This window comes from Lepidochelys kempii, chromosome 3 (genome assembly GCF_965140265.1).
Source record: "Lepidochelys kempii isolate rLepKem1 chromosome 3, rLepKem1.hap2, whole genome shotgun sequence".
Taxonomy (NCBI): Eukaryota; Metazoa; Chordata; order Testudines; family Cheloniidae; genus Lepidochelys; species Lepidochelys kempii.
Window position 1 is genome coordinate 17,411,519 of NC_133258.1, and position 13,704 is coordinate 17,425,222.

The 13,704-nt window shown below is 38.9% G+C and overlaps 1 protein-coding gene across 4 annotated transcripts in view; it reads right to left on the reverse strand.

Moving 5' to 3' along the window:
- Nucleotides 1–13,704, reverse strand: part of GCFC2 (GC-rich sequence DNA-binding factor 2) — a 45,052-nt gene that overhangs the window by 12,414 nt on the left and 18,934 nt on the right. For all 4 annotated transcript variants that reach the window (XM_073335819.1, XM_073335817.1, XM_073335821.1 and 1 more), the window contains exons 7-12: nt 11,472–11,658; nt 9,247–9,370; nt 8,194–8,275; nt 6,512–6,624; nt 4,876–5,075; nt 2,862–3,012 (exon numbers count right to left, since the gene is read on the reverse strand). In XM_073335819.1, the coding sequence (XP_073191920.1) occupies nt 2,862–3,012; nt 4,876–5,075; nt 6,512–6,624; nt 8,194–8,275; nt 9,247–9,370; nt 11,472–11,658 (857 nt within the window). The remainder of the gene's footprint in view (nt 1–2,861; nt 3,013–4,875; nt 5,076–6,511; nt 6,625–8,193; nt 8,276–9,246; nt 9,371–11,471; nt 11,659–13,704) is intronic.

Genomic DNA, 13,704 nt, shown 5'->3' on the forward strand with positions numbered 1-13,704 from the left:
TTTCTAGCAGTGAGATATTTAATTCTTCACCTTCATCACATCCATTGATTAGAACTGTTGGCTGTGGTTGGTTGAGTACTTCCTTAAAATGTTCTCACCATCGTTCTGCTTCCATTGTTAACTGTCTTCCATCTTTCACTTTTACAATACCACTGTGACTCTGGAACCATGATAATTGCTTATACATATGGAACAGTTTTGTCTCTCACTGATACACCTTCAGCTTCTCTAACTTTTTTGTCAAGCCATTCTCTTACCTTCTCATCACAACCTCTTTACCTTTCTCTACATATGCTCCTTGCAATGTGCATTGTTTTTCATATGTCACCTGTGCTTGCCTCTTTTTAAAGGTTTTCTTTCTTCAATCTATTTCCACGTGCCTGAATGTATCCACTCTTCTTTCCTTGATCTCCTTGGCGCAAATGAAGTTGTGGAAGCTTCCTGACAGACATTTCTAAAATGAGCACATTGTTACTCTATATCATCATTCATTACCCACAGCTCTTGGAATCTGCTTGAGAGCTAGATTTTAAAATCCCTCCTAATTCCCAGGTCAGACAGTTTCTTCACAAGGAATTCCATCCCTCTTTTCTTATTAGCTTGTCGTTTTAGCTTTATTCTAACTGTTCCAAAGACAAAAGACAACATAGTGGTCATTTCCTACATCACTACTTGTAAGAGATTATGTATCCAGCACTTATCTTCTCCACCATCTGCCGATGGCAATGTGATCCTGTTGTTTCCTGATAATTCCACCATTTGACTTCCATATTAGTTTTTGTTTCCTAGATGAGGGAAAGTGTCCCTTTAATGTACAGGTTATACATACTACACAGCTTAGTAAATCACCATTGTCCGCCCACTTCTGTATTTACTCATGCCGTGCTCATATCTGAGGTTGTTGGATTCATGTCATCCATAACCAGAATGACATCATCAGTATGAACCTGGTTTAATACATCCTTCAACTTACTATGCAATGCATTTTTTACTTGTTCATCATGTTCACTGGTAGATACATAACACCGGATGATAGTTACTTTAGCACTATTTGTAACCAAACATGCTCTTATAATTCTTAGGTTAACTCGTCTCCATTCCTGTAGAGCTTATGTTCCCTTTCTGTAGAGGAATACTACAACTCCCTCTATGAGAGTATCATTTTACCTTCCTGAATAGGGTGCTGTGATACCATCTGATTGGAGTCATCCACCTCCAGTCTCTCTCATTTCACTCTTTCCAAGAACATGAATCTTGAATTGGGTCATTTCTCCAACTACTTGACTCAGGCTCCCACATGGTTCTCACATTCTAGCACCTGATTCTAGTTTTAGTTTTAGAACATAAGAATGGTCATACTGGGTGAGGCAAATGGTCCATCTAACCCAGTATCCGGTCTTCCATCAGTGGCCAATGGCAGGCACTGTGAGGCTCTCTGGTTTCAGGCAATGAACTCCCTCTTAGGTTTGGTCCAACCCCCTCATACCTCCATTCAAACGTATCTGTTGTAGACTCTGATTTCAAGAGGCTAATTGAGACATTCTTTTTATCAAGGTTATTTCCATAACTGGGACTTAAAAAAAATACAAGGACAGAAAGTTGGTCTGACTCACAACCATAGATCCATGGCTCCTCATTCAATATATATTTGGAGCAACTTATATTATGCCTGACATTCCTTCATCTACTGCATGAGGGATGCATTGTGTAGCTTAGGATGCCCCAGAAAGCAGAAATGTCCTTAGTAGTAATTCATTCCTTATGTAGACGAGTAAGTATATACAAATCTTTATATAACCATACACACAATGGAGCTACTTGTCTGAAGAATCCATATATTCAGTGAATATAAAGTACATTTTGCAAGTGAGTTCTGCTAATTTTGCATATACTTATACATTAATAGGTCTACTTAAAAAATGTACATTTATTTGCCTGTACAGTTCTGACAAATACTTCCTACTCAGTTACGTACATGGTACCTAGATGCTATGATGAGGGGCCATAAGAAGCATATAGACAAACCAAGAATACATTGCGAACTCAATGTCATTTATGATTAATTCAAGAGGTGATCTGCAATAACATACAACTTCCTACTGACTTTAGGAGTCTAATTTAAATCATTCGGCATACCTTATTTATTTATAGACATAATAAGACCCTTACCAAATATCATGTAAAAAATATGAACGGTCTCAAGAATTAACTGCTTAAATTAGAAAAGGAAAATATTTGATATAGCACTTTGTTTTAACTTCGCTACACAGACATTGGACAAAGAAGGCAGTGAGAATAAAATATACAAAAATGGTCCTAGAAAGCGGTCGTATCTGCTTAGATTGATTAGGCTCTCTATTTGATCAAACAGCCTGCTTTTATGAACAGTGTAAGACAACATCCTTGGGTGAGTCACTGGTGGCAGGGAGGGACATCCAGATCATAAAGCAGAAGCCTTTACCTTCCTGAACTAAGAGACCCAAGTTGGTTAGCCAAAGCTTTAGCAGGCTCATCAACCTCCATCTGTGGCCCAGTCACCACCAGAAACTGACAGAGTGCCACACTAAATGTGTGTGGGTTACAATAGCTATGATGTTTGTTTTCATATGGAAAACCCCTTTTCCTTTCCACTCTTCTCCAAGAAATCTACTGTTTGAATGACAACCTCCCTACTTACAATGTGCTTGTCACCACAGCCCCTTGGCCTCATCCTGAAGAGCTATATAACAACTAATGTGCTGCAACAAGGAATCTAGCTTTACCATTATTAGTAACTAAATAATATTGGTTAAATTGAGCAAGAAAGCTCACATTTTAATTGCCTATCTATAGTTAACACTATTGAGGCAGTCTTAACATACCTGTAATTTTAGGAAGAATAGTTTTCTCAGTGACTGTAGGCAAAATTGTTTGATCAGGGTCATCATTTCTCTTGGATTGTGGCATATTTTTGGCATCGCTAAATTCTTCTATAGCTCTGAACCACGGCATCTCATTCAGATCTATGAAATTCTGCTTAAGAAAAACAATCAGTGAGCGACATCAGGCCACTGAGGACTCACAAAGGGCATTTTTGTCCAAGTATTTTCACTGATGGATTTCCCAATGACAATTCTCTCCCAGGATATCAGGGGCAAAATACAAAAATTGAGCTTTCACTTTAACGAAAGCCAAGAACTACCTGAACAACCAAGACCAAAAAGACAAATCAAAAAGATGTTGGCTGAAAAGGCAGAAAGTCGAATGGCTAAGCAAGTCGAATGGCAAAGCAAGAAGACTAGGAAGAAAATTAGGATTAAAACGTTGAACTCTTTGTAGATCACAATGCCTGTGATCATTTAAGTCTGGCTTCCTGTAGACCAGGGGGCACAGAACTTTTCCAGAAATAATTCCTAGAGCATATCTTTTAGGAAAGCATCCAATCTCAATTTTAAAATTGCCAGCAATAGGGAATCCCCCACTACCTTTGGTAAATTGTTCCAATTGTTAATTACTCTCACTGTTAAAAATTACCTCTTTTGAATTGGTCTATCTTCAACTTCCAGCCATTCGATTGTGCTATACCTTTCTCTTTTAGATTGAAGAGCCCATTATCAAATATTTGTTTCGCATGCAGGTACTTACAGACTGTAATTAACTCACCCCTTAACCTTTTCTTTGTTAAGCTAAATAAATTGAGACCCTTGAGCCTATCACTATAAGGCATGTCTTGAACCCTCTCCAGTTTATCAACTTCCTTCTTGAAATGTGGGCACCAGAACTGAATACAGTATTCCAGCAACAGCTGCACCAGTGCCAAATACAGAGGTAAAATAACCACTCTGCTCCCACTCAAGATTCTCCTTGATACACTTAAGTATTGCATTAGGCCTTTTGGCCAAAGCATTGCATTGGGAGTTCATGCTCAGCTGATTATCAACCATGACCCCCAAATCTTTTTCAGAGTGTCTGCTTCCTATGATAGAGTCCCCCATCCTGTATTATTTTATTTTTATTTCCAGATTATTGATAAAAATGTCAAATAGTGTAGGGCCAAGAAGTGATCCCTACTGCACCCCACTAAAAACACACTCGCTTGATGATTCCCCATTTGCAATTACATTGAGATCTATTAGTTTTTAATCAATGTAATGTGTGTAATCTTAATTTTATAATGTTCTTGTTTTGCATTCAAAAATGTCACATGGTACCAAGTCAAACACTTTACAGAAGTTTAAGTATATTACAACAACACTATTACCGTTATCAATCAAATCTGTGATCTCATTTAAAAAAAAATCAAGTTAGTTTGATAGGATAAAATGGGTCTCAAGGAGTTCTATGGGAGTTGGGTCTTTTTCAAAAATCCCTGCCAGATTTTTCAAATATGAGGGTAACACAATAGATCTTTACCCATTTAACATATCCATTCTAAGGCATCTGGGGGCATGACAGGAGAAAGCATGAGAGTACCATTCCACACCTTTAACTCTATTTTATTATGACATATACCAAAACTATTCACACACAACCCATATTTGGCCTAACACTTGCACAGTTCATTGACATCTGTAAACTCATGCTCTGGCAGACCCCCTAGAGACAGAAAATCCAGTTGGAAACACTTCACCATAAACGCTCAGATTCCAGTTCCCACATACAAGTCTGTTGAACTGCTTTTAGATACATTGCACTCCACAGATAAGAGCTATTGAAAGTGATGCCTATGGATAAAGGCAGGTCCCTAAGGTAGTGAGTCCCCATATAACATAGGGCTTTACAGATTAGATCTAACCCTGAATTGCACACAAAAGCAGATGGAATGCTAGTGCAGTATGTGTATAATAAAGTACAGTGTGCCAATTGAAAAGTGAAAACATTTACTAGTGAACATACCTCAAGAGGATTCCAGCCTATTAACTGAATTCTGATTAATGGGCTTAAGAGTTTAGGCAGGCATAAACTAATGTAAGCATCATAATAAGAGTCAGGAAACTTCTGTCTCCATTGCTGAAATTTCAACAGAATATTCCTGATGTTGCAAAAATCTGCATGCACATCTTCACATATTTTCTTACTCTCCCGTAAGATATTATCTGTGGATAAAATACATTTGTATATACAGAAATATTACTAAAAATATATATGGATGCACAGACTAAAACAGAATATGCACAGACAGCACACATGGAGAATGTATCCATGTGATAAACTGCTTTTTTCATGACTCTTTGACCCTTCCTCTTCTCGGTCTCTGCTAGAATTTATTCTAATATTCCAACTCCCTGAGAAGCTTCTAACAGTTGATCCTTATTTTTTAAAATTCTCCCCCAAAAGACATGGACCTCCCACACCACTCAAAAAAGAATTCTATTGGCACAAAACTCAGGACAGACAAGGCTCAGTCTTGAACTAGCTGCAGGTTAAAATGATCAATATCTTGCAAGCTCTATACCAAAAAGCAATGGGGAGATAGACCCACAGCTATTCAGTGCAGGATTTGCTTCTAACCTTAGAAGGAATCAAAATTTCAGACTTTAAAACTACAACATAGTTTTGCCAATGGATAATCATTTTAAAAGCGCTGTAAGTAAGTTAATTATATTTTTCCTCTCCCGCTGAAGCCTGTGCATCTATACCAAAGGTGGGCAAACTATGGCCTGCGGGCCACATCTGGCCAGCGTGACCGTGCTGCCAGGCCCTTAAGCTCCCGGCCAGGGAGGCTAGCCTCTGCCCCTCCCCTGCAGCATCAGCTCACCATGCCGCCAGCGCTCTGGGCAGCAGGACTGCAAGCTCCTGCCAGGCAGCGCAGCTGTGAGAGCCACCGGTGTAGTGTATTAAATTGCTCCCTGTAAGAATGTGCTACTTACAGTGTACTACTTATGGCTGCCAGTCCTGGTGCTGTGAGCAGCATGATAAGGGGGCAGGGTGGGGGACAAAGGAGGGGGCGGTCAGGGGATAAGGAGTGGAGGGGTTGGGTGGGTCAGGGGTTCTGAGGGGGGCAGTCAGGGGAGGCACAGCCTTCCCTACCCGGCGCTCCATACAGTTTTGAAAGATGTGGCCCTCAGGCCAAGAAGTTTGCCCACACCTGATTTATACTCAAGGTCATTAGAGAAGCCTACTTTTAACCGCAGGGGGAAAAATATAGTCTCTACAGAGCTGAAAAATTTCTTTAAAAATAAGCGGCATACAAAATACATGGTAGTGTGGCATCAGGTTCTGTCAGAATTCTTTTGGGATAACTTGTATAATTCACTTATGGCTTCACTGTATGCAAGTAATGTGGCCACCCCAAACTCATACTGACAAAAACAATATACTCCAACACACCATTGTATGTTCTCCATATTCCCACCAACAAAAAAATTATTAATTTCAGAATCAAAGTTGCTCCAGTATATTTCCTCACTATAAGTGCATGACTCAGTTTTCAATTTACGTGTACTAATTTAAAGACATTCTTTTTCAAAAGCAACTTAGCTTTATCTTAGAAATATGTAAGGAGTTTGCTCATTACAAGGCAGTCACTGACCTTTGTTTTTCTGGAAGTCAGTCATCTCTGCTGCAGATAGCTCATCATCACTGGACATGCCCTCATGGTGATCAGATTTCCCAAAACTCTCTCTTGTTTGCCTTCTGCATGTCCTATATTTTGTAATGAACTCACATTAGAGACCCATCATCATATCTATATCTAAGAGAGAAAACTTTTATGAAGGCAGATTATTTTACAATAAAAGTGAAGATAAAAGAGCATGCAAAAGGAAATATAATCAGCAGAGAATAACAGAGCAAAAACAGCTACTTTGTAATAAAGCGGAGCTAAAAGGAAGTGGAAAACTTGTATAAAATGATTTTGGAAACTGAGATTAAGACTATCAGGACACTTATCTTTGGGGATGTGTGCCCCTAGTAGGGCCTTCTAACCTTTTCTCCATTAGCTTCTACCCCCCACTTCACTCCCAGCTTTCCTGACATCTCCCACCCCACCTTCAATATGGAACTTCAGGTTCAGTTGTCTCTATGTTGGACCATGATACAGTATTTCTTTTAATTGAGAGCTCTGGTGCATAATCATAGAATCATAGAATATCAGGGTTGGAAGGGACCTCAGGAGGTCATCTAGTCCAACCCCCTGCTCAAAGCAGGACCAATCCCCAATTTTTGCCCCAGATCGCTAAATGGCCCCCTCAAGGATTGAACTCACAACCCTGGGTTTAGCAGGCCAATGCTCAAACCATAATGGGGTCTGGCACCATAAATCGCAGAGCCCATAAGACCTAGAATTGGAGCACTCACGACTTCATTGTGCAACAGACCATGTAAAAATTCAAAGATGTAGTTGAGTTCCATTTTAACTATAAACATAGAAAGGGGTCATATATTAGACTGCAGATTCCAGAACCCATAAATCTGCTTCTGAAAAATGCTCAGTTGTTTACATGAAAAGAAATCTTTTCCATCAATGTAATACTTTTACTTATCACTTAACTGTTCTAAATAATTTACCTAAATGTAATCTTCTTCTTGTACTATTTTTCATCTATTTTAATTCCAAAGACAATGCCTCTTCTATATGCAATAGACTCAATTCGTTACCTTATTTTATTGCACTTAAGTAAAAAACAAGTTTATTTGCTCATTTTACATGCTTTCAAATGCTTGCTAATAATTTATTGTTTTTTAAACAGAAAGGTCCTCTACAATGATAGTAGTCTAGGATCTAACATGAGATCAAGAAAATTTCTTATGAGCTGAGGGGAAAAGCTACTGACTGAATGAGATGATTTAACAGGTCATTTTCATTTTGGTTGCCCACACAATGATCTAAAGTTTGTTTCTACACAAGTTCACAATACTGATATTGAATTGTAGCTTTTTCCATCATCTCATAAGACATTTTCTTAATACCAATGCATTAGTATTGTTCTCATCTCTGGTGAGAACAAAAGCATTGATGCTCAGATCCCAAGTAACATGATCATTAAGTAACAACATGTGAAAGTGTACTCCAAATAGTCCCATTCTAAGTTTTGGAAGGCAAACGAGTTAGTATTCCTTTTGGTAATAAATTAGGCAGAATCCAGGAAAAATGTTAAACAAAAGCTTCACGGTTAGAAATCCTGCATATTTACATTCACCACTGCATGAAAAATAGGAAGTTACTCTAACAATGTGTGATCAAAGTTATATGAATTTATGTTTTATAATTACCTTCGAGCCTCACACTCTTCCAGGAGCTGCTTTCTTTTTTCATCATCTTCCAAGCTGTCGTCAGTTGACTGGACATTCTTTCCTATGAGTAGAAATAGTTGTATAACAACATCAGCTGGTTTGAAATTTCCATTTTCTTGAATACAAAATATTTTTGTCCATAGTCATTTTTTCCCCTCTACAGTTTATTATTTTAGAAATGGCATGAAGAAACCTATCAATGTTAAAGCAGAACAACATTACACCTTTATGGACTGTGTAACAATCTGAAGTGCCAGTTTCTTGATATAACACAGTATGAGGTCAGAGTGTGAGTGATGAAGTTATTGCTTTTTGGTATCTGTTGGAGATGGAAATGAACGTCTTATGGAACACACTATTGACAGTGCTGACAGTGACAACGAATGCTCGAGACTTCTCTCTGTTTGTAAGTCAAAACTGACACTAGGCAACAATTTTATTCCAATTCAAGAAGTTATTCTAACCATAAGTATTATGAATAATTACTATCTGGTTTGGAACCTATATCTAGTGATAAAGAACAGCACCAGACTAGTCCTCCACTAGTGCTGCCTTCTGTTGCTGTTGAGTGCTCACTGTGTCTTGTCCACCAATATCAACTGTTCCTTTTCAGATCTCCTTTTAAGCTAGTAGAGAATAGCCTGATTGGGCTGGAAAGCATCTTAGGGCATGGCTACACTCGAAACTTCGAAGTCCTGCCGCGGGACCACTCCCGTGGCAGCGCTTTGAAGTATGAGTGTGGTCGTGCGCCAGCGCTGGGAGAGAGGTCTCCCAGCGCTCCTGGTCATCCACCTCCATGAGGGGATTATTTTAGAGCACTGTTTACACTGGCGCTTTACAGAGCTGTAACTTGCTGCGCTCAGGGGGGTGTTTTTTCACATCCCTGAGCAAGAAAGCTGCAGCGCTGTAAAGTGCCAGTGTAGCCATAGCCTTACACTTGGGCTACTCACTTGTACCTTGATCTGCACATTATATTATATATATATAACACACACACTTGCTGAAAATTTATTTTTAAAAAGTCATGCTAACTTGATAGCAGCTGAACATAAGCAGATTCATTTTTCAGATCCTCTTGCCTACGTTTCAAGAGAGTTATGGCTTGTTCTTGAAGTAGCATCTCCATAGCTGACTCCAGTTCATTAATATGAAGTAGCTGAAATATATTCAATAGATATTACATTTTCAGTTAACTATTAGAATTACAAAAGAAAAGCTGAAAGCAAAAATGTGCAAAAGCAGAAGTAGTTTCCCCAATTATTTTTATACATAACAATGATGAACCATATACATTATTTTTTCCAATTTGAGTAATAAGTTCCTGTTCCTTTTGGTTAGGCCTTTCAGACACAGTACATAAGCTGAGAAGTACCATCTATTGAGACATGTGAAAGAACACACAGAATACTTAGAATGGTAGGTAATGTGTTCAGTTTGCAAATAAAAAGATGCTTTTTTCTAACTGCTGCCCTTACAAGCGCAATAGGGTCTCTGGGAATCAAGCTGCTGTCTTCCATGCATTTCACACATCACCACCAGTAATAAAACTTCAGTAGGCCAAAATTTCACCCTCAGTTATACCTGTATTATACCTCACTGTCTTCAAATTAGGCTATCAGACCCCTTTTCAATTTCAATGCCTCCAGTAAGCTTATACAGGAGTAACTGCCTGGAACTTAGTGAGCTATTTTTTTCATGATGCACAAGATGGAATAGATACCAAATCAACCTTAGCTATGTTGGGCTTTGCAGGGATAGAAGGAATAAAAGCAGTAAAAATCTTATTTTTGTCATTTAAGTAAATATGACTTGACTTAGAACATCCACCCACAAGGAACTAAGGTGAAGTAAGGTTCCATTAACAGAGTCACTTTTTCAGGGTAAAAATTAAACAGAACATGGATACCCCTACCTGAATCACCCCTACTAGATATCTTGAAATCCACTGGCTTTCACAAATCCATCCTAGCATGTTGAAAAAAGTGTGACTCATCTGGTTCATTTCAGGTGAGCTTTACAGGCCCATGTTACACTCCGAGCTAATTAAAAATCATCAGTAGTCTAAACTAACTCAGCTGTTCCAGTACTAGGAAGACAGAGAATTATCCTCCTATCACAAGAAATTAGAGAATTCTCTCATCCAAAAGGTTTCAGAAAGACTTGTTGGAGCTTTTAATTCACATGGCCTTACTTTCCTTTTACAGTTTACTTAATAATTTGAAATAAAGTTGTGAAATGGACGATTTTTTTTTTTTTAACATTTCAGATTTTTGAATGAATACCTTGCTCATTTTAATGAGCAATCTGCAGTTATTCTCCCTCTTTCTGATATTTAGATAGAGGTTTTAAAGGTAGCGCCTAAGCTCTAAATACAGTAATGCAGACCATATTGCCATTATGTCCTGGGTGGATACTGCTATGTATTCTTTGCCTCACCCAGATTGTAAGAAGCTTTGCTTGCCCTCCCACTCCTTTTAAATGCACATGATGGTTATGATGGGAAGGCTACAGCAAACAGGTGTGCTTCAGCTAGTTAGATATAGCACAGCCAGGTGGTGTAAAAGAATTCCCCCCCAGTTCTGCTAATCCATCTCAATCTAAACTTGAAACCCTCACCCCGTCCATTCTATAATACTGAGTACATTCCTATGGAAGTTTTGAGATGCACACAACTGAGCATTTAGGTGAGACTGTCAATTTAATTTTCAATTTTTACCTAAAACAGCATAATTTATAACTAATGTCCCCCCACCCCCACATATCCTTATTCTAGTCCAATATTTTTATTTTGAAAAAATCTGGTTGTTGGCAGAGCAATACAAGATCTAAAATTATACTCAAGCCATCTGTCAAATACCAAAGCTGCCCAATGTAGTGATGACACAGGGACAGAATATTTAAAAGGGATTTTTTTTTTTAAAAGTACTTTTAGGGTATTATGTTAACAGCAAATTCCCTCTGACAAGACTTGGATTTTACAATCACCACCGCAGTTTTACTATTCCCCCCCAAAGAAGACAAATGGAAAATAGGAAAATTAAGTATTTTCTTTAGGCTCGTTAAACAATCTTAAGCATTACATAAAAGATAGCCTTCTGACAGAAGTGCTTTTAAATTTATGGTTTCCCTTTAATATTGTTTCCCCATACTTGGTGGCAACAAAATGTTAACTTCTCGAGGAAGGCGACTATTCTGTTGGCTGAATATCACAAACCTCACCTCATCCCCTTTAAAGAAGAAAAACAAAAAGTTGATACCTTTTCATTCAAACAGTCTATAAGGCTTTCCATGTAAGTTTTCATAGACCTGTAGAATTTGTAATTCAGAGCTGCATTTGAAGACCTCTCTAACTCCTGGATGGTACTCTTCGAGCTTTCAATGTCTTGTGTATATTTTTCATGCTCCCTCTGGTGAGCATGATGAAGGTCCTGTAATGATGTCATTCTGAAAAAACCCCAAACATCTGTAAACAACTTAAAGTCAAGTTAAGCCACCTTAAGTTTTTCCTCAGTCATTGTGTCACATTGCCTCTGTATAAATCCACGGTATGTCCACATCTTGAATACTGTGTGCAGATGTGGTCGCCCCATCTCAAAAAAGATATATTGGAATTGGAAAAGGTTCAGAAAAGGGCAACAAAAATGATTAGGGGTATGGAACGGCTTCCGTATGAGGAGAGATCAATAACACTGGGACTTTTCAGCTTGGAAAAGAGATGACTAAGGGGGGACATGATTGAGGTCTATAAAATCATGACTGATGTAAAGAAAGGATATAAGGAAGTGTTATTTACTCCTTCTCTGAACACAAGAACTAGGGGTCACCAAATGACATTAATAGGCAGCAGGTTTAAAATAAACAAAAGGAAGTATGTTTTCACACAATGCACAGTCAACCTGTGGAACGCTTTGCCAGAGGATGTTGTGAAGGCCAAGACTATAACAGGTTCAAAAAAGACTAGATAAATTCATGGAGGATACGTCCATCAATGGCTATTAGACAGAATGGGCAGGGATGGTGTCTCTAGCCTCTGTTTGCCAGAAGCTGGGAATGGGTGATGGGATGGACCACTTGATTACCCATTCTGTTCATTCCCTCTGGGGCACCTGGCATTGGCCACTGTCTGAAGACAGGATACTGGGCTAGACGGAACTTTGGTCTGACCCAGTATGGCCACTGCTATGTTCTTATGCAGCAAGTCTAGTTCTAGGTTAGTAATAACAGTACTTACTTCCATTAGTCCCACTCAATTTAAAAGTCTACTAAGAATTAATCATGCCAGCATTTCCCAATGTGTGGGGTGTGGACTGGCCATTCCACTGTTCTCCAATCTCAGCTTTCATCTACATGGGTGGTAGCTTAGATGCTAATGATGATACTTCAGCATCAACACAGTTGACTATTTCACTGTTCATCTGGTCATGTAAGAAAGGAGAGGCCAGATATCCTAAAAATCTGCACAATCCACTCTGAGTGCCTGCTCATTTTGGACAGGCTTTTAGCACTGCAAGGCAGGATTGAATGTGGGCTACAGTTTGCCTCATTTTCCTAAAGTGGGATTCCACTTCCAACTTTGAAAAACTAAGCAATACATCAAAAAAGTAGTCATTATTATTAACTAGCTGGTCAAATCAAACTAAAGGAAAATAATACAATTACAATTTTAAAAAATCATGTTCAATTCAGCCTTCTGTAATTATGCATATTTTAAACACATTATGGTCAAATTAAATTATTTCTTATCCCTGCTGGCTTGCAAGTAGGTGACCTAATTTTATATGTTCCTAATATAGAATCATAGAATATCAGGGTTGGAAGGGACCTCAGGAGGTCATCTAGTCTAACGCCCTGCTCAAAGCAGGACCTAATCCCCAACTAAATCAGCCCAGCCAGGACTTTGTCAAGCCTGACCTTAAAAACTTCTAAGGAAGGAGATTCTACCACCTCCCTAAGTAACGCATTCCAGTGTTTCACCACCCTCCTAGTGAAAAAGTTTTTCCTAATATCCAACCTAAATCTCCCCCACTGCAACTTGAGACCATTACTCCTTGTTCCTGTCATCCGCTACCACTGAGAATAGTCTAGACCCATCCTCTTTGGAACCACCTTTCAGGTAGTTGAAAGCAGCTTCAAATCTCCCCTCATTCTTCTCTTCTGTAGACTAAACAATCCCAGTTCCCTCAGCCTCTCCTCATAAGTCATGTGTTCCAGTCCCCTAATCATTTTTGTTGCTCTCCGCTGGACTCTCTCCAATTTTTCCACATCCTTCTTGTAGTGTGGGACCCAAAACTAGACACAGTACTCCAGATGAGGCCTCACCAATGTCGAATAGAGGGGAACGATCACGTCCCTCAATCTGCTGGCAATGCCCCTACTTATACATCCCAAAATGCCATTGGCCTTCTTGGCTACAAGAGCACACTGTTGACTCTCATCAAGCTTCTCGTCCACTGTAACCCCTAATATCCTGATTCTCTTTTATTAATTTGA